This window comes from Nesoenas mayeri (genome assembly GCF_963082525.1).
Source record: "Nesoenas mayeri genome assembly, chromosome: 22".
Classification (NCBI taxonomy): Eukaryota; Metazoa; Chordata; class Aves; order Columbiformes; family Columbidae; genus Nesoenas; species Nesoenas mayeri.
This window is the reverse complement of record NC_137572.1, coordinates 2,140,086-2,162,045: the sequence shown is the minus strand read 5'-3', so window position 1 is coordinate 2,162,045 and position 21,960 is coordinate 2,140,086. Positions and strand designations below refer to the sequence as shown.

General features: G+C 48.1%; 2 protein-coding genes across 6 annotated transcripts in view; both read right to left on the bottom strand.

Annotated features, from left to right (window-relative positions):
* The window catches only part of ARHGEF12 (Rho guanine nucleotide exchange factor 12), a 70,019-nt gene extending 59,790 nt beyond the window's left edge, over positions 1-10,229 (bottom strand). For all 5 annotated transcript variants that reach the window (XR_013923160.1, XM_080357861.1, XM_080357863.1 and 2 more), the window contains exon 1: positions 9,483-10,229. Coding sequence is in view for 4 of the 5 variants with exons in the window: in XM_080357861.1 (XP_080213987.1) it covers positions 9,483-9,514 (32 nt within the window). In the remaining variant the exon portion in view is untranslated. The remainder of the gene's footprint in view (positions 1-9,482) is intronic.
* An 8,718-nt stretch (positions 10,230-18,947) lies between these two features.
* LOC308048748 (TLC domain-containing protein 5-like) lies at positions 18,948-20,045 on the bottom strand (the record flags this gene model as incomplete). The annotated part of the gene is made up of 2 exons (XM_080358044.1): positions 18,948-19,486; positions 19,847-20,045. The coding sequence occupies 2 exons, from the start codon at positions 20,043-20,045 to the stop codon at positions 18,948-18,950; spliced, it is 738 nt and encodes a 245-aa protein (XP_080214170.1).
* Positions 20,046-21,960: the final 1,915 nt, after the last annotated feature.

Below are 21,960 nucleotides of genomic sequence, written 5' to 3'. Positions count from 1 at the left end.
GACCTACTGACCACCCCCTTCTAACCCACCCCAGGTACCATTATCCTCATAGAACACACAAAAATAATACAACCAAGCCCCACTTGGTATGTTCTGCGGTGTTTTTTCCACTTTAGCTGTTGAGATGTTCTTTTGGGGCCAAGTGCAGTTTTGATCCAAAGGGCATTCTAAAGCAAAAAAACCCAAAACTAAATCCCTATATTCACTCTAAATAATCACTTATCTTTGGGAAAATATATTCCCACTTCCCAATAAAGGCAGAGGAACCAACTTATTACCCAACAATTGACCAGAACCCATCGATACTCCAAGTTCTAGATCAAAGGAGCCGTTTTCTCTGCACACAAAGAGCAACAGACGGAGCAAGATCTGAGCTCCATGGTGGGGCTGTCACCGCACTAAGGTGATGGTTAAAAATAAAGGAGGAGAGGAAAGGGGCAGGTTCCCTCCATCTGGCTGAACTCTGGCTGCCCAAAACTCAAACCTGTCACAAGGTTCTTTCCTCGTCGCCTTCCAGCCAAGCTGAATTATCCATTAGGGCCAGAGCACATCGTTAATGTCTCGCTGATGAGGGCAAAACCTGGTAATGAGTCTATTGAAAGGAAAAGGGAGAGCAGGTCAAGGTTTGCTGTGCAATACACCCAGCTGAGGTTGCACTGGTTAACGTCCAAAGCAAACAGCACTCGGAGTCTGAAGCCATCACCAACATTCCTACATTTTTCCATGCTGGAAGAATAGAAAAGCATGCTTGCTTTTTTATCTGGTGATTTACTTTTGGTTTGTATTTTTTGTTTGGTATTTTTGGGTTGTTTGCCTAAGTATTACGGGGTTTTATTCTCACAGCAATGTGAGCGGGATGAACGTTTTCCTCACGTATCTAAGCGTAAAACTCGCGTCTTTCAATACTATTCCAAGGCAATGTTTTATTTACCAACCACTGTTACCAGAGTCACCCAGCACTGCAGCCACCAGTCCAGACGCACAAACTTCTTTGAGATCCTTTCTCAACTACCACAAGATATTTCCTTTATTGAAGGTTCTATCATAACTCAAGGTTGAGAAGCCTGACACAGAGCCATTCATCTTACACATCTGACGCGTCCTCACAACAAAGAAAAGCCCACAACAATTGCGAAGAGCTCTCTTCTCTCGGCAGGATCCAGAACGACGGAGCGCGGCGGCTGCCGAGATCAGATCTGCGCCCGCAGGAACCGCTTCCGCGACGCCAACCGCAGGGACGGCGCAGGGCAAACCACAACCCAGCATCGCGTGTCTCTCGACGAACTGCTTGAGAGCTGCAGCCCAGCGTTAGGAGATCTGTACGCAAAGAACCTCCAGCCTTGACACATATAAACCATCGTTCCCCTCTTCGTACGCTCAGGGAGTTCATATTATATACATTTGTCCCCTTCTCTTTGTTCCAGCACCCCCTGAATACTTTGTCAATATTATGATGCTGGTTAGGTGGTCTGCATCGCTCTTTCCAAACCAGAAACCACCTGAGAACAGCTCACTTTAGGCTGAACTTGCCGCCTAATTCAGGACATCGCACAACCATAATTCCGCAGAAGGTGGGAAAAGCTCGCCTCTCAACACACATCACCAAATCCCATTATTTTCTTACTTGAGAGCACCGAGCCCAAAAGCCACTTAACAAAAGACGGGGGATTATTATCGTCATGGCCCAGATGCTGCCGCTCAAAGCAGAGCCAAGTTTTAAGAGGCATCGCAATGGCTGAAAGAGCTTTCTGGTGCCCAAAAATACCCACAAGAAACAGACAGGTAGCCCAGACCCCAAACACAGCTGCAGTGCTCCCACAAACAGCTGGTTTGTGCTCCACAGAACGGCTGAGGCTGGAAGGGACTCTGGAGGTGCTCTGCTCCAGCCTCCTGCACAGCAGGGTCTAACACAGCAGGTCTGGGATATATCGAAGGATGAGACACCACAACCTCTCTGTGCAACCTGTGCCAGATTTCCATCACCTTCACAGCGAATTACACATTTTATTTCAATTTGTGCACATTGCCTCTGCCGCCTCCGCTGGGCAGCACTGAGGAGAGTCTGGCTGCTTCTTTTCACCGCTTCCCACTGATATTTACACACATTGTCACGCACGAGGAGGTCTGGGCACTTTCTATCTAACATGTCCCTTCACAACGCGCTTGCAGGCAGGAAACCCCTCTCCTATCTGGCTCTTACCACCATCTCTCCTCCTCACTCATTTCCTATCGACCTCCTAGCATCGTACACTGCAGCTTTTTCCTATTTCCTTTTGCTCGTTACAGCTTCCCCGCCTCCAATTCTCTCCCTTTCCCCTCTTCCCGACGCTCTTCAGCTTTGATCTCAGTCCCTGCTCATCGGAATATCCTTTTGCAGCTGGGCAATGGTGCCACGGGATGGAGGAGACGCCTCGTCTGATGTGCTGCCAACAGGCTGCACCAACAGCCACTATCATAACAAGGAAAAAAAGACTTTCAAGCAGCCATCAGATACTTTTGGGAGGCCTGCAGGTTGAATCTTGTATGTTTATGGGAGTGGTGGACTCGGAATCCTGTACCTGTCTCAGATCTTTATTAATATTAAAGAGATGGGTCTTCTCCTCCAGACGAGGAAACGCTTGCGCAGGTCAATTGAGGTCCCAGCGGAGCTTCCAGCCCTTACAGCTCACTCAGGGCTCCATAAAAGAGCATCTAACTCTTCAAAAGTTACTGATTCACCGTGGTAAAATGATATCACAAACCAGGATTACAATCTGCAGATCAACCGAAGATCAGCTGCTGGCGTAAACACGAATAGTTGCGCTGCTCCTCGCAGTTTCAAGGAGGAACAGCATTTGGATAAAATTAAGATTCCTACCAACATCTCTGAAGGGTTTCAACACGTATTTCAAGAGCTCAGGAGCGGATGGAAGCCTGGCTGAGTCTTGCCTTTGCGTATATATTTCTTACAGCAACTACGAGCAACCAAGAGCTCCCACACCCCCAGAACACACCCCCTTAGCTTTCCAGCACCAGCACCTTTAGAACCACCACAAGAGGCCCTTTTGCTCAATCCACACAGTCCAGTCCACCTTGCTCCCTGATCATAAAGGGTTGGGGTTTTATGAACCCTTAAATTAACTGAGGCCAAGCGCAGATCCAGCCAGACGACCGAAAGCGCAGGACTCGCGTGTTGTGCGTTAGGATCTCTTCCACCCCGCGTATTCAGCCCCAGGAAGAACACACAAATGAATATTTGCTTTTCCAGCTCCGGAGCAATTCAATAAGGTACCATCTGACATCCCCGGGCCCACAAGTTTCAGTGTTGTCAAAACAAAGCTTAAAATAGCCACTGGATTACATTGAAGTGTTTGCCAACGCCATCGCTTATTCACCATCAGCCGCGGCAAATGGTGCAAGAGTGGGTTCCTGCCCATTGCTCTGAGAAATCAAACACACACAGCACCCAAAATACTCCAGGAAAGGATGCAGAGCAATAACAAAGTGATGTTCAGTAGACAATTTGTGAATGTCACAGCCTGAACATTGTTTGTTTTGTTTTTACTATTTATACTTATGCTTACATTTTCAACATAAGGACGCTGCTTTTTCCTGTCATTTTGAATATCTTTATTTTTAAGTGTTTTCTTTTAAAAGAAAAATGAGTGAACCTTGTTTTTTCCTGTCTTTTTCTAAGTGTGCTCTTCCTATTCTGCATGTATCCTGCCCTGTATTTTATCCCTTGCAGATCCCTAATCAAACACTGCAGGTTTCACATCCCTTTTCATTTTACTCATATTTTCCTGCTTCCCTGTCCTTTTTTTGAGCCCTCCTGGCGTTAGGACACGTTCTCCATCCAGGCTCCTTAGTTCATCAAGCTGAGACACGAACTAATGCTTCTATTCTTTAAACCGCTCTCCATCATCTTTGCCAAGTCTTGGGAAACGGGAGAGGTGCCTGAGGGCTGGAGGAAAGCAAATGTCACTGCAGTCTGCAAAAAGGGCAGGAAGGAGGACCCGGGTGACTATAGACCGGTCAGCCTCACCTCATCCCTGGGAAACTGATGGAACGACTTCTCCTTGGTGCCATCTCAAGGCACATCAGGGATAAGAGGGTCACTAGGGGCAGTCAACATGGCTTCACCAAGGGGAAGTCGTGCTTGACCAACCTCATTGACTTTGATGAGCACATAACAAGATGGATGGATGATGGCAGAGCGGTGGACGTGATCCACCTTGACCTGAGTGAGGCATTGACACAGTCCCCACAGCATCCTCACAGCTGAACTGAGGGAGTGCGGCTGGATGAGCGGGGAGTGAGGTGACTGCGAACTGGCTGAAGGGAAGAAGCCAGAGAGTCGTGGTCAATGGGCAGAGTCAGGTGAGGCCTGTATCCAGTGCAGTGCCGCAGGGGCAGTGCTGGGGCCGCTGTTATTCAATATATTCATCAGTGATTTGGACGAGGGAACAGAGTGACTGTCAGCAAGTTTGCTGGTGACACCGAGCTGGGAGCAGTGGGTGACACTGGAAGCTGTGCTGCCATCAGAGACCTGGACAGGCTGGAGAGCTGGGCGGGGAACATTTAATGACATAGAACAAGGGCAAGTGTAGAGTCTTGAATCTGGGCAGGAACAACCGCAGGTTCAGTGTAAGTTGGGGAATGACCTATTAGAGAGCAGCGTAGGGGAAAGGGAGCTGGGGGTCCTGGGGACAGCAGGGTGACCATGAGCCAGCACTGGGCCCTTGTGGCCAGGAAGCCAATGGGACCTGGGGTGGGTTAGAAGGGAGTGGTCAGTAGGTCAGAGAGGTTCTCCTGCCCCTCTGCTCTGCCCTGGGGAGACCACACCTGGAATCTTGTGTCCAGCTGTGGCCCCTCAGTTCCAGCAGGACAGGGAACTGCTGCAGAGAGTCCAGCGCAGCCACCAAGATGCTGCAGGGAGTGGAGCATCTCCCGTGTGAGGAAAGGCTGAGGGAGCTGGGGAACATTCCTGTGTAACCTCATCTGGGTGTTCCTGCTCCATGGGGGGATTGCACTGGATGAGCTTTTGGGGTCCCTTCCAACCCCTGACACTCTGGGATTCTGTGATTCTGTAATTATCCAGAACACAGCCACGTAACTGAACATAACATCACCTATCCTGGTCTATTTTAGCACTATTGACATCTCTTATAGAAGAAAGATCTAATTATCTCAAAGCAGATAAAATACCAAGACTAGAGCAAAAGAGAGTGTTTAGGCAGAGGAATATTCACAGAGCCTTAGGAACGCCAGAAGCAGCGTTTTTAGTAGCACCTGAGATCAGGGATAATACAAATGGGATTCATTGATAAGTCTGCTGGAGTATAATCAACAGGATTATACTCCAAAGCTTCTCATAAAAGGAAACAGAAGCAGGCGCTGAAACTACTCACTGAGCTGGATTTACACAAAATACTTCAAGGCACAAATTCACGAGGAGACCCCACTGCTTGAAACTGAGCAGAAGATCTTGGGATACAGTCAGGAAATATGTTAAATTACTGGTAGAGGTGTCCGCAAACACAAGAACGCTCTACTCTACCCTCAAATCATCTTCAGTGCCTAAATCCCTACTTTTAGACTATCATACAGAACAGTTCTGCGAGTAAACCACTTGGATTTTCAGTAGGAAGACTGTGGTCAACGCTGCCACCCTCAACCACCAAGAAACTCTTCTACGTGGGTCACGCTCAAGCAAAGAGAAGCCGGTTTTGTAAAGACTGGTCTCAGAAGGTGACGAACAAACGCCCACAAAGCTTCGCAACTTCTGCTCCAAGGGCAGGATGCACATTTCTGGCAAAGCCCAAGGGGTTCCTCTATCCTGCAGCAGGTTCCTGTGTTTCTCGTTACCTATCTATGGATATCGCTTGGACACGAACGGTATCTGAAGAGCCCAGATCATCTCCAGACCTTCCCTGCCACCTTCACAACCTGCAGCCTTTCCACAAAGAGCTGGATGCATCACACCCCGACTCCTGTGGGTCTGGACAGGTTTTTAAAAGTCAACAACTAAATTAGCCTATATCCCAGTACTGTTGCTAATCTATTCATTCAAAGCACTAATAAACGCCATAATAGGAGTTACATGCACAGGGACGGTTATACAATTGGGCTAACAGATGAAATATCACTCCTGCCTCCACCCAAATAATCACGACGCCCACAGCTTTATTCAAAACTAGAAAATCAAGCTCACCTCAACTTCTGTCTCCAGTAAAATCCCTAATAAACTACGCAGCACGAACTGGTAGCGTTTGCTTCCTAGATGTATTAAACAGTTCTCTCTTCTGACAGCTTCAAAAAAAGCAAAATAATAAAATCAAATTATGCACAGACTATGGCAACTACTAATTTGCAAAGAGAGTGAAGGCATAAGACAACCTGCCCCAATTATTACACTTTTTAGCCGATAGAAACAGACGTGCTGCAGCCCACCTTCCATAAATATTATATCTCACAAACTCTACTAATTAAATAATACGTGATAACAGCATCTTGCTGCTTAATAGCACTAAGGCACGACTTTCTATGAAGTCCTAACCTTGCTGGAAAACAGAAATAAAAGCTTATTTCCCCACCATATAGTTCAAGAAGTTACTACAGGGACTTACAAACAGCCAAAGATGGGGAAAGTGCATCTAAGCAGATAAGGAACAACCAGGGTCTATTTTAGTACCAAGTCATGAGCAAATCAGCAATTAAACCTCTCAAGGGTAATTATGTGTGGATGCTACTTCTTCTATTTGCCAATCATAGCAACAGGAGCTACAGCACAGTTATAAATACAACTCATTTGCAAGTGAGTGCACAGGAAGAGCCACCAGCTCCTCACCGAGGAGCAAACGTCACAAGGAGCCTCCGTTCTTTTATTGTGTTTTAATAAGTCATATAAACCAAGCTCTGTAGCTGCGCAATTACTCCACGTCTGGAACGGTTACAGCAAGAAAAATGCAGATAAAATGGCTAAAAACCAGCTCAGATAGAAACATCTGCCTCCAAGACTTATTAAGTTAAGCAAGATAAATGCGCATCTAAACAAACACGGCACAGCGAAGAGAGGATTACTACAGCAAAAGGGCGTCAATGTTTGCAAACGTGAAGCGGCAAAGCAAGCTGAAGATGGATTGTTTGTGATGGAAACACGACTGGCTGCAGAGCAGCAAAAGAAATGGCCATCCGTTCATTAATTCCTTCTCATTTACATTAACAGCATCAGCAACAAGGGCGAAAAAAGACGTAAAATATGGGATGAGCGCAACCCGGACAATGGAAATGGGAAACGCCAACCAGCTATCAAAACACACGGCGCGATCGCTATCACACACCGAAGGGATACAAAAGGAAATATGTGCAGTCTAGCAGGGATTTAAGCAGCTATACATACGTAAATGCAAATATGTAAAGCTAATATGGAGAAAAATGCAGGCCTGTGCTCCCCTATTATGTTCGTAATACCATTTGGCACACACGCAAGCCGGGTTTTTCTGTTTTAAGGCAGTTCCCAGCTTGATCCCAGCCAAACACAGAGAGAATCGGACACAATATGATTTATACCACGTAGATCTAATGACACCAGAAGCGTCGAGTTTGTTTATTTTGCACCTGCTTTACATTCCAAGCTTAGGAGCCACATTAGAGACGTCTCTGCTTTTCTTTCCATGCGTCACCCAGCTGCTTCTCGCTATAAAAATCCTATTGTATCCTTTTGATATCTCACAACCTGGCATAAAACATACGTACATGACATATCTCACAACACCTTCTTTTTACTGTCGCTGTTTTGTCAGGTACGGAAGGAAAACGTCCCACAAGTCAAGAAAATCTCACGCACACGCACCATGAAAGAGAAACCAAACCTAAGAGTTTTGTCACTTATTCTGCTAGTACAACCAAGCTAGACCATTATTTTTGGTACTCTACAAAAATCATGGTCATAAACACAGACCGTATGTGATCCTGAGCTGCACTGGAGTCTGTTCAGACCTGTGGAGTCAGGACAAGGCCTAAGTTTAAGTTTGCTGCCCACATCTGGAGCCTGAAAGGTGATTCTGAGCCCCCAAACCATCCCCCTCTGTCCCAGCCCTGATTTCTCTCCTGTGCCACAAACGCTTGTGTTAGTCACTAAAGGCCAAAGAAGTGAGGCCCTTTATCACACATATTCACACCTTAATACGCACAGTAAAGCTGAATATACTCAAATACATAAGAGGGAAAGGATATGAGGCAGTACTTTGATTGCCATCCCTACCCCCATCTGCAGATGTCAGGTGGGTATCTAACTAACGAACAATGCCACTGTTAAATAGATTCGTTATTTTGACACGTGAATTTATATTGATGCTTTTTTCCCTGCAAGTTTCTGATAAGTAACTATTCCTCTTATTTTGTCAGGCTTAGTGCTGTTATTATCAGATCCTATACAGACTAACAGTTTATGCACAGCCAAAAACATGAGGTTTCCTACTTGATCGTTTTTCCCTCACAAAATACTTATTTCCCCGCCTCTGAACACGCCAGGACAAACCAGAGAACCCAGGCTAACCAAATACGCTCCTTCTGAGCATTTACAGACTCCCCTGCCAGACCCACCTCACCAAACCCAACACAATCGGCAAACAGCTCCGGGTGTCATAGTTTTCTAGAGCTGATCGGAATACTTTCATTTTGGCAAAGCTTTCTTGTCGCATCTCTTCACAGTCTTGTTGCCCCTCGATATGCAGACAGGTTAGCAATACAGATCTTTTTATAAAATATTATATATAACTCTTTCATATCTACCAGGACACAAACTAAACAGGTGAGATTCCAAACACACATGTGCAAAAATTGTTTGAAGATGTACCTCTTAATTAAAACAAATATGACTCTAAAAATGCACTTCCATATATACTTTTCCCTACACTGAAGAGGTTTACTAAACCTGCCACAAAAGGCTGATACAACTTCACAAAAAGAACCACAGTGCGACTAACGTAGCAAATAATCCACAGCAAAGGGCCATTATTGAAATATGGAGAGATCTGCTGCTAAAACTGGGGGTGTCTGTACAACTTTCACATAATTCAGATGGTTGCGAAGGTAGTTCAGGCACCAGCAGATCCTCCTGCTCATCAACCACCCTCACCTGAGCTGACCCCAAAGTGTGAGACCCACCAAGCGCATCCTCTCTCTGTTTTGTGAGTTCGGACTCATCCCAAACTCCCGACGCTTTTCCTGCGTTAACTTCCCACAGAAAACAATTCATTTTGGTGGTTCCTACCAGCACCAACCAGTTCTGGGAGCTGAATTACAAGCCCCGGTTCTCCCAGAGTCAGCCTGGCAGGCTCGAAAGCAGTTGGACTTGAAATACTCCCAAGTTAACCCAGTCGCCTTGACAGCGAGCCAGAAACTCGGGTTTAATCCCCGTTTGCTGTCGCGCTGTCAGGAAAGCTCTACGAAGAGCCTATAATTCATTTAAAAACAAGAAAACCTCACTTTCTACTGACCTGTCCGTGATTGTGGGCTGTGTGCCACTCATTGGAGCCTTTGGCGAGCAGTCGTATTATCCAATTTACATTGTACTCCTCCTGCGGGGTCACCGAGGCTTCGCCCCCCACGGGCGCTGGGGCTCGGGGTCCAGCCTGGCTCCAGCTCCAGCACCGACATGCACAGCGAACAAATTCGGCACAAAAAACAAACCAACCCGAAAGTTTTCTCGCGGAATATCCAGCCCACGGAAGTGGGGTGTGGAGGACGTTCGGCAAAACAAACAAAAAAGAAATAATAAGAAAAAATGGTTCTAAAGAAAGTAGTTTGTGTTCTCTCGATGCTCTCGTAGCCGCGGGGATGAGGGGAAAAGCAGCGAAAACAGCCCCAAGCGCGGGTGCCGGAGCGGAGGGACCGGGCCCGCCCGCCCTTCTCCCCCCGGCTCGGGGCAGGAAGGGCCGCCCGGGGCTCCGCTCCCGCCCGGGGCTCCGCTCCCGCCGCCGGTCACGGGCTCAGCCCCGCGGGGGGCGGCCGGCGGGCCCCGCCAGCTGCCGCCGTCCCCAGCGCCATGTCCCGCTGCCCGGGAGGGGCCGGGAAGGACGGGCCGCCCGCTGCCGCCTCTAGGCCCGCGGCTCCATGAGCGGCCCGGCGGGTGTGGGGCCTGCGAGGGCGGCGCTCCCGGTTCGGGGAGAAGTCGCGCTGGTGGTTCCGCTGCTCCGGGCCCGGTTCCCTCACCGAGCCGGGCCGGCCGGGCCTCCCGGGCTGCTACCTCCGGCCGCGCACGCCGCCCCGCCCCGCCGCCGTATCCTTCCGCCGCAGCGGCCGCCCCTTCCCTCCGCCCTTCCTCCGTGCGGCCCCGCCCGCTGAGAGCGGGGTGCGGGGGGCAGAGGCACAGTGTGAGGGGTCAGAGGGCCCGGGAAAGCCCATCCAGTGCAATCCCCCATGGAGCAGGAACACCCAGATGAGGTTACACAGGAAGGTGTCCAGGCGGGTTGGAATGTCTGCACAGAAGGAGACTCCACAACCCCCTGGGCAGCCTGGGCCAGGCTCTGCCACCCTCACCCCAACAAGTTGCTTCTCCTCTTTCACTGGAACCTCCTGTGTTCCAGTTTGCACCCATTGCCCCTTGTCCTGTCCCTGGTTGTCACCAGCAGAGCCTGGCTCCATCCTCCTCACACTGCCCCTTTCCATATTGATCCCCAGCAATGAGTCCCCCCTCAGTGTCCTCTTGTCCAGCTCCAGAGCCCCAGCTCCCTCAGCCTTTCCTCACACGGGAGATGCTCCACTCCCTGCAGCATCTTGGTGGCTGCGCTGGACTCTCTGCAGCAGTTCCCTGTCCTGCTGGAACTGAGGGGCCACAGCTGGACACAAGATTCCAGGTGTGGTCTCCCCAGGGCAGAGCAGAGGGGCAGGAGAACCTCTCGGACCTACTGACCACCCCCTTCTAACCCACCCCAGGTCCCATTGGCTTCCTGGCCACAAGGGCCCAGTGCTGGCTCAGCCCACAGCTGGCTCAGACCCAGCTGGTCTCCCATCCAAGTACTGACCGGGCCTGACCCTGCTTAGCTTCCGAGATCACACGAGATTGGGCATTCTCAGGGGGGTATGGCTGTACGTATTACATATATATACACATATGTTCCCCAAGTATATCCTGATGCTATCTGAACTAAACCCTTTTTTCAAGGGTGCTGCTCCCTTCCCTTCCCTCTCCGTGTCCCCGGCCTCCCAGCGCTCCCAGCTCCCGTCACCCTCCTCCCGCCCGGCCGTGTTGTCTCGTCACAGGCCCCCAGGGGCAGGGAGTGTCCGCGCTCCCTCTGCATGGAAAATATGACACCAAGAAAACACACAGCACATTAAAAGAGTGAGACACCAAGAACCAGGCAGCTCTGGAGCCCCGGAGAGTCACCGGCTGCTCTGTTTACCCCCAGCCCTTTCATAGCTCCACATGGAATCCCACATTCCCACAACACGTTTCAGTAGCAGCACAAATCCAAAAACTGAGCTAGAACTCATCCCTCCCCACACAGACCTTGGCCCAGGGCCTATTTTTGCTCCATTCTCTTAATGCTAAGAACTCCCTCTGAAACAAAAAGGCTGCAGAGCACCATACCTACTAAATACAGAATATTTAGGCGTTCCAGTTTCAAACTGTGTGGCTTTCCCTCTCCTCGGCCACAGCTCTCAACAGAAACGCGTCCTGGCTGGGACATGACTGCAACTCCCTGCCGTTTATGCCATTAAAAGGAGCGTGGGGCTGTGAGGGAAGAAGTGTAGGATATTAAATTTATATCTTGATTTATTGGAAGATAAATTATGAGTACCTTAAGTGATTCCTGCAGAAGAATACAATGTGAGAAAAGGGTCCCTCTGGTGTCATTTGGTTTTGTGACAAGCTGCAGAGGTTGCTGGAACAGAAGTCCCAGGCTCCTAAATACCATCTCGAGTAGAGTTCATGTAAAAAAGAAGCGAAGCGGCACCGTCTGGATGATAAACATTCATATTTCACAACCTTTCAGTTCATTTTGATATATCTTTTTCTAAGTACATTTATCTGTATCAGCTTGCCGAGGCAAAACAGAGCCATACATAATTCAGGGATAAAATTGCCATCAATTCACCGCAGAATCTAAACAAATAGAACCCAAATGTGTATTTTTCATTAATAACCCTCCATTACCGAGTTCCAACACACTTGCTCTCAAACACCCAGGAATATCATCAACATACTACAAATTCAGAAGCCTCTCAGCCAACAGAGCAAAATAACCTTATTAGCTAATCCAAAGCATAGAGGACACCACCCTTCTTCCCTCTAATTAATCTCACCTTGATAGTTTTCTTCAAAGCCAGGACACTTGGGAAGAGTCTGGAGAACAGGTTTCTGGAAACCCAGGACCATAATTTGCTGTATTCCGCCCTACAACACAAAGTCTTTTCCTCTTTGGAGCGACATTGAGTGCGAACGAAGCAGCCGGGACAGGGACGGACTGAGGGATTTGCTGCTTTGAAGTTCGGTGCGAAGGGAGGAAGCGCGGGATGAAGTGATTTTCTACACGGTACTCGACGTATACACACAGGACATGTATACATCCGCTTCTGGTTTCCTTTTGAGGGAAGGAAAGGGTGGGAGTGCAAGACATGCAGCCACAAGTGCCTCTCATCTTATAGCTCTATACATTGCTCAGTGCTAATGGACAGACTGAATCACAGAATGGACTGGGTTGGAAAAGACCCCAGAGATCATCAAGGCCAACCCTTGGTCGAACTACATCTATATTTACTATATATCTCTTTATTGTATCATCTCTGTGATAAATCCCTCTCTGCTTTCACCTTATGGAACGTCGAGCACTGTGGGTGAGGGAGGAAGCTCCTTGTTTTTCACAGCAATTGCACATTAGGCCTCGATGCTTTTTTATTACTTTAATTATATTTTATCGTGCATGACAACATAATGACAATTACCGGAGGAAATCCTAGAAAGAAACATAAGAACGAGAATAAAACTTATCCCTTGCTGCAGTAAATTATGTATAATGCAGTGGAATCATACTGATTAACACTTGCCAAAAGTTTGCTCGGTCTTGTCTAAAGAAGCATCACATCAAACTACATCAATTAAACCAAAAAGAACCATAAAACCCTCATGCCACATGTAGTAGATAAGCAGCTTATAATGGGCCGCATTCACATTTTGATGTTTAAAGCAACAATTAAAAGGAAAAAGCGCTAACAAAACAATTCCAAACTAGATTCCGAAAGCACAACCGCTTCTCTTTCCTGCAAATGATTTTGGTTTTGTGGGAGCCGATTGTGTACTTGTATTAATACAGATGCCTTTTCTGATACTTCTGCTGCTTGGACAGTTTTACAACGTGAAATCGGGGCAGAGGAGCAAATCAATAAGTAATTACACTGCGCAGTAGTAATTAAAATAGATCTTTTCCAGCCTCGTAGCGAAGCTCATCGGGGAGCTGCCTCCATCTCCTGGCAAACCCTTGTACAGCAGCTCTGAAAGCCAACCCGGCCAGCACAGGCTGCCACGCCAGCTGCTCTGGGGAAAAACGATTCAAATAAAATACAGCCTGCCTTTCACCCTGCACGGCTGGAGAGGAAAGGCCCAGGGAAATGAACCCCAGGGTGGGTTAGAAGGGGGTGGTCAGTAGGTCAGAGAGGTTCTCCTGCCCCTCTGCTCTGCCCTGGAGAGACCACACCTGGAATCTTGTGTCCAGCTGTGGCCCCTCAGTTCCAGCAGGACAGGCAACTGCTGCAGAGAGTCCAGCGCAGCCACCAAGATGCTGCAGGGAGTGGAGCATCTCCCGTGTGAGGAAAGGCTGAGGGAGCTGGGGCTCTGGAGCTGGACAAGAGGACACTGAGGGGGGACTCATTGCTGGGGATCAAGATGGAAAGGGGCAGTGTCAGGAGGATGGAGCCAGGCTCTGCTGGTGACAACCAGGGACAGGACAAGGGGCAATGGGTGCAAACGGGAACACAGGAGGTTCCAGTGAAAGAGGAGAAGCAACTTGTTGGGGTGAGGGTGGCAGAGCCTGGCCCAGGCTGCCCAGGGGGTTGTGGAGTCTCCTTCTGTGCAGACATTCCAACCCGCCTGGACACCTTCCTGTGTAACCTCATCTGGGTGTTCCTGCTCCATGGGGGGATTGCACTGGATGGGCTTTCCAGGGCCCTTCAACCCCTCACATTCTGTGGTTCTGTGATTCATTTTCCAGATGTGCACATGGATCTGTGACCCCTGAAGAACAGACAGGACCTCAGCGTTGGGTTGAGAGCAGCAAACCCCTTTCTCCTTCTCATAAATTAAATTGTGAGGGGAAAGGTTACATTATAACAGGAAAATTGGTCTTTGCACTCTAAACATCCACACATGTAGGTGTGTTAGAGTCTACCTCTAAAAATTAATAGTAATAACGTGCAGGTGAGTTGATCGCCTTCTGCTGAAAACGACGTAGTTTCCATGGCAGTTAATGGTGTTTAGTGGGGCTCATCATTAAAATGGTCTCAAGGTTGACATAGAAAGATGGACAACCAGGAAAATGAGGAAGGCTTTGAGGCTGAGAGGATCTCAGAAATACTTCTGCATCAACCCTGACCACAACAACACAAATCCAGATGTAGTTGTCAATACCAGCACCATTTTCCAACAAATCCCTGCAATTCCCCCTGGTCAAACTCACCTTAGTTCAGCATCCTGGGAACTGCTCTGGGCTTTTAAGTCACTCGGACACAAACACAACACTTTGACTTTGTTGAGACACACACGTGGCCTAATCTACGAGAGCTTCTGCTGTGACAACTTAATACAGCTCCTAAACCTGGCTAATCCACACCACACTGAGCATTTTATAGCACTAAGCTTGCATCCCATACCAGCACAATTACAGCAGCAACGTTTAAGGACGGATGAAGCTGCTGGACGTTGTCATGAGTCTTTCTTCTTGTTCTCTGCTACTATTGATGTCCTTGGATTAAAAAGAGGTCTTTATTATTAATAAAACCTAAAGAGATGGAGAACAACATCATTTCTCATCACTTTGGAAGATTATCGGTGACATTGAACAGATCGTGACTTTCTGACACAACACACATAACACAAGCATTGCTGAAAACCTGCACTTTGTAACGTTTGAGAAACCAATACGTCAACCTTCCCACATGAAAATAAATCAGTAAACCATTCTTACTTTGCAGAAGCATTTCCATCCACCTTGAGCTGGTCCTTTCCTCCTTAAAGTCATTTTCTGAAGATCCCTATGTTGCCAATGCACCAGCTGCCAAACTGCCCTGGAAGTCGAGGGAAACAAGACAGAGCCACCAAAAAACCCCATTTTCTCTTATATGGATTTACTGGAGAACATATTGAGGCTGACTTGGAAAAAGAAAAGCACCAATATATTGATATAACAAAAAAATAGCTGCTTCTTGCCCCGAAAAGGCTTCAGCAACACAAGGCTAACGCTGATTCCCCCTCAGACTCTGATTTATTTGAAAATGGGAGCAGATGTGTTGTTTCACTTCCAGCCAAGCTGTACAAAGTCTGTGAGTATCAGGAACATGCCCACTAATTCCTTGAAGCTTAAAACTTTCATGCTTTTTTGGCCAAGAAACAGCCGTGCTGCCAGCACCGCTATCGGTCTAACAGCGGGCTCCAAAGGCTTCTCATCGGTGCTTGGACTAGTGCTGCAAGGGAGTAAAGCCTTGAATAGCATAAAACTGCATGCTCTTCAAATACAAATAAGGAGCTCAGACAGAAAAATAGGGGGCAGGACTGAACAAGGAGCTTCATTTTGTAAAGCTCCGCAGAGCTGGCAGAAGCAAAACGCAGCACAGGGAGGGAACGGCTTTCAAATAAATAACGGGAAGAGAAAATGAAATAAACTGGGGAGAGGGGCAGATTTCTGTCTTTATAGTCAAAGCATATTTGCCCATCGACTTACACACTGATCCTGGCGCGTTGTTCTGGACGTGAAACTCGAAAGACACATGAAAATCTTGTTGGTTCTTTGGTCTGAAAGCGTCACTGAACTATTTTCCTGAGCGCACCTGTTAGCAAACACCAAAGCACCAAGTTTGCAAGGAGAGGTTTGCACAGAAGAGCAGCTGACGTGTTAACGCGTCTCAGCAGCACTAACGGGGAAAGCTGCCAGCGCTCAGCCCCTAAAAACTCACCATCGCTTTGTTCGTTCACACTGGCGACACGCGGCACAACTTGAGCAGCACATACAAAAAGAGCAAACGAGTTCTTTATATCATTAAATAGTCTTTATTTTATAAAACATAATACAAAGCTTCTACACCATTCACTGGTGGAACATTAGTTGCTATTACACAGTAATTCAAACACAAGTTATTATTTCACGCTAGTTCTGCGGTTTCCTTTTCCAATTGGCTCTAGCCGCTACGGACCAGCCTGAGGACGGGTCCCACCGTGTGCCTGAAAGTCGTATTTCTCCTCTCTAGCTCTGTGATTCTATGTCGGAGCCCACTAGACAGACTATGAGGCCTTGCTGTGAGACATCATCGCTAGATCTACCTCATCAAGCCCTTCCTAATTGCTCTTTTGCTTTTTGGTGCCTTCATTTAACTCCTAAAGGCTCAACGTTGATCCCAGCGCTCCACTTCTTCTAACCAAGCTTCCTCCCGGTTCAAAGAAGGGGATCACTCGGCCATTAAGTGTATTATCCTTCAAAACATCTTCACACAAGGTGTTTCGGAGATCCCTGCAGTCACTGACTGCCATCCCTACTCACCCGAGCAGGAACGGGCTGCCCAGCGCGGAGCTGCACATCAAACCTCAGGGTCCACATCAGGACTGCTCAGGACACTCTTCTTGGTGGCCACGTCTCCATGAACAGGCCGGTTTCACCTGCGCTTCTTCAGGACTTGCTGCTGAAAGCCCAGATTTATTGCAGAAAAGCCACCAGACGTCCTTCCTTCGCCTTGCGAGTCCACCTGAGCGAGCAGCAGCACGGCTGATCTTTACACGCACGTCTAGATCAATCTTTGTGACTCCTACCCATACGCGGCACCGCGAAACACCCCAGACTCAAAGGCTTCGCTCAAAGCAACAGCATTTTGCCTTTATACGGCACAGACCACCTCGCATTCATCAAAGGTAGTGAAAACGCAAACACCCCACGAGGTAGGTAATGCTGTAAAGTGGGTAAACAGAGGCAAAAAGGCTTCTTGACGTGCCCCACAGCAGCAGAGCTGGGGAAGAAACTGCAAGCCCGAACCAGCCCTTCTCATCTCTCCTCAAGGCTCAATGGTCACGTCGCTGTGCGGAATGAATCGGGTTTTAAGGACCAGCTCACCGTCCGCCGGCTCCATTTGCATGAAGCGCTTTGGGCTCTTCGGGTCTTTGGCTCAGAGCAGAGCTGGTGCTGAGCCTCAAAATAAAATATCATCACAATGCCAGCAACCGCAAAGGAACAGCGCTTAAAAACATGCAGCGAAATAAACACCAGAAGCTGCCAATGTGGGGGCATCTTTTCCAGTTTTGCCCTGCAAATGGGACAAGTGATGCTTATTTTTTCTCCCAGTTAGGTGCACGTTTTTGCTTAAAAAGAAAGATTCTCTGCCTCTCATTTTTTTAATTATTGGGCTGTAAAATACGTCTCTTACCCATTTATCCTTAGACATTGATCTATAGTGATCGACGATCCCCAAACGCTGTGACAGGCGCTGGGTTCGGATGCAGCCATCGCAACCTGGGATGACACGAGCGCAACAGAAATACAGGTTCTGGCCGCTGTTCCCTTTAAATTGCCAAAACCAACACGTACAGACTGTTTGCTGCAGTAAACCACCCTGCATTCGCTGTTCTTCAAGTGACTTACAGCTTGGGGAAGGTGCCATTCGGTCTCAGGTTGGCTCCACACTCTGCCAATAAGAGATATTATGGGCCAATAAGCACAGCAGAGGGAATTTTGGCTTCCTGAAGATAAATCAGATAAATCTGGCTTGGTCCATTGGCCAGAAAAACACTTACGGGCAGGTCCTGATGGATTTATAACAGAGTGCTGGTCACTCAGAGCTAAAAGCAAATATGTGGAGGGAGCAGGGGGTGTTTTAACAGCCAGGGTTGAAGAAGAGGGAAAAAGAGAAGCATTTCACATCGGGGTCTATGTCTTTGGGTGTATTGACAGAGCACCGAGTCCTGCAAGGTGCCAGTGCTGATTAGAGCTTCTGGACACTACTGAAAAATAAGTTATACGTTATTAAATAAGTTATTAAAAGGAATTGGAAAGGGTAGGAAACAACCACCTACCTGAAACACTGTTCTTTCTAGTCACACTATCTCAAACACCAAAATCCTTTCTCCCAAAGGAAACACAAGGATAATGAACAAAGTGCAGATATCAGCCGTCATTTAGTATTCATGTAGCACCTCTCGAGTAAAGATCTGAAAGTGCATAAAGCAGATGGATCAGCTCCATCGCCCCCAGTCCACAGGTGGGGAAATGAGGCACAGAGTTGGCTACGTGACTTGCCCAAGGTCACATAACGATGGTGGAAGAGCCAGGAATCCCAACTCTGATCAAACACTAGAACACGCTTCTTCCCAAGAGTCACTCGAGCTGTCTGGACTGCACAGGACACTGAACATGAAGATCTAGTGTTATTTCCTCCTCTCTCCCAAAATTCCACCAGTGCTGAAGGAGTTAGCGACTAACGTTACTATTTACACGTGCACTGCTGGACTAGTTATGTTTAGTCTGTAAAATTAGACTAAATGATACAAGTGAAAGAAGGGCTATGCTTAGGTACACACCGCGCCAGGCCAAACGCTGCGGATCAAATGAATCCATGGTGTAGCTCCCCGGATTTCAGTGGAGTTACGGCAGGGATAAATCTGGCTCCAGAATCGCTAACGTGTGTTGGCTCCTCTCCCGACAGTGGCATTTCAGGCACAATCCCCTTCTTGCCAGATTGCGAACTCGAGGAAGTCTTTACCCAGCATCCAATCAGTGGCTTTTCAGATGCCCGTTAGTTTTCAAGTATAACTCATCGCTCCTCCGACTCCTCCAAGCGTGGTACTTCTTCATGCTCTTCCTCCTGGCGAAGCGGCAGATGCTCACCATGAAAACCCAGGAGACAGCGTACATGATGACGCCGCCCAGCTTGATGTACCACCTGGGTTTGGGAGAAACAAGCTCGCAGTACATCAGCCAGGCGCCCACTCCAATCCGCACTCCGGTGAACAGCACCACGAAGAAGAAATCCACCACGTCGCCCGCAAAGCTGTGGTAACACCCCGTCTCCTTCAGGAACCAGCGGGCCTGCAGCAGCGGGTTAGTGATCTCGCTACCGAAGATGACGGCGTTGACCTCAGCGGCCGATTCCCCGAGCGCCAGCGATGCCGCGATGCCCAAGATGCTCACCAGGTGGTGGGCCAGCATCAGGGCCCCCTCCGTCTGGAAATACACACACCAGCACAGGTCAAAGAGGAAATAGCCCAAGCTAAGGCACAGCCCGTGTACCTGAAGAGTTGTGTTTGGCGACCCTGCAACACAAAGACACCAGAAAGGGTTTTAAAGCACAAATGCAGGATTGCAGTCAAAGAAGGAGCATCCACCTCCAGTGCTGGCGGGCTGGGATGAGCTTGTGCTGATCGCAGCTCAGCCGGAGGAGTTGGACGTGTCACAATACCGGGGTTGTTCGTCTAACAGCTGCACACACGCAACGGCCACACGATGTGATCGCTCTGCCAGATGACACTAGCAAAATGCAGTACCAGCCTCTCCGTTTCTCTACAGCTTTCCATCGCAAAGCAGCTCAGATATAATTACGATCATCATTCCTCAAGCGGGCTGGATACTGAGGTGGTAGAACGCTACTTTGGGATCACAATTTGGTTTCTTACCTGGGTGACTCAGAGGCCAGGGACCGTCGATAAAGCCGATGTACGCGGAGAGACACGTAGCGAGGACGCCGTGGGTCAGCGTGACCAGCCTGCAGCTCCACTCGTAATTGTGGTGCTTGTAGCGACGGCAGAACCAAGCGTAGAGGGAAAGCCAGGCGAGCAGACTGCAGGCCACCCGCGCAGGCAGGGGGAACAGCATCCTGCCGCAGGAACAGACACACAAAACACATCAGAAAGCGCTCAGTGGCGTTAGCACAACCCGGGACAGCATTTCACCCGTAACCACGAGCGCGCAGGGCTCGTTCCTCGTGGTGTTGCTGCTCCTATCCTATTTTCTTCCGCAGAGGAACTGCAGTTCCTACAAAGAAGCGTATCCTTGAGAATCAGGGCAGATTCATCATGTGGCCACCAGCTCACAGACCCCTCACAAACAAAACTACGGTGTGTAAACTGAATGCACACATTCCCACAGGTAAAGAGCAAAGCACCAGAGAGCAGAGCTACACCAGAGCATCGGGTCATCCACCTCTCCCGCTTCCCCTTCTTGCTGCCCGCAGAACCAACGCACAGGTCATACCCCAAACTTCACCCCACTTAATGATTTTAGCCAGCTTTCCAGAAGGCCGGGCCTTTCTTCACCAGGCACTTCCTTGTCTGGAAAACCTTCTTTCCTGATTTTTGTTACTTGTACACTCTGTACATTCACCTCCCATTACCCCTGTAATATATACATATATATTTTAGACTCCAGCTTTCTGAAAAGGACTGTTGTGCTCCCAGATCTTCTCTAAACCCCTCCCACAAACAGAAGGTCCCCTCCAGAACCCATCACTGAGTGCTGTTTCCTTGACCCAACCCCACCATCCCATCATAACCCTGGCTCCAGTCCATCACAAGAGCATACAAAACTGCTGTTAAAAGCCCCCAAATATGTACTACTCTAATATCTACATCTCGTTCATATTTCTAACACCTCTCCAAGAAATACACGAAGTGTGCCATTACTCCCAGGCACTCAGGGAAGAGCAGCAGAGCTGAGTCAGACTCTAGGGTGCGTGAATTTCCAGTTGTGTAAGAGCAGAAGCACCACTGGTCCTGCTGGTTCCTGCTGAGCACCCACACCCCACGCTGGGAGCGTCACAAGGACCAAATGCGATGCGGAGCCCAAGCTGCAATGCCCAACTTTCCTGTTTAGCCTGTTGCAAGTACTACCAGGAATGACTTAGAAAGCTGGATAAACAAAACCATTATGGTATAATGGGCCTCGGAAGCACGGGGAGAAGAAATAAGGACGTCTGAGCAGGCGTTTCCACTGACGTCCCTGATACGTGAGGTCCATACGCGTTCAGAGGCAGGGCAGGAAGAGCTCTGATGTGACAAAGGCTGGAGGAGCCTGGCACAAGGAAGGGAGAGCAATGACCTTTGAAACATTTCGAGGTGTTTTCCACACCTCCTCACGGAAAACGTTTCTCCATTCCCTGGAAAGAACGATGGGGCCACCTTCCGATTGCACAGCAAAGCTCAACATCTGTCATCAGCATATACAGTATATATATATGTGTGTATATATATATATATGTGTGTATATATATATATATATGTGTGTGTGTATATATATATGTGTGTGTGTGTGTATATATATATATATATTACACCTCTCATGAACAGAAGCTGCCAAATTCATGTATACTCTGATTAAGCTATAAAAGATGAACCCATCATTAACCAATTGACATGATCGATGCTTTCTGACCACCTACAAAAAGAGGGGATGTTGTTCAAGTTTTAGATCCTTCTGCAGGACGAGAGGGAGAGAGAAAATTAAGTAACACATTGTTTAGAAGCAGAGTGCTTAGTTTATACTTAACTAATAATTAACAGGTGTAAGCAAGAAACTAAACAATTATAACTAACATCATCAATTATTTCTTAGGAGAGATGTACCGTATGCCAAAATTTTCAATAATTGTAATGCATATATAACAATTATGTGAACATAAGCAACGCAAGAGCATCCAGTTGCTGGAATGCTTACGGAGGATGATCCCCAGCACTGATAAAATAAAGAATGCTGCTTCACAGCATAATTGACTCTGCTGTTAAGTGTATTTCTC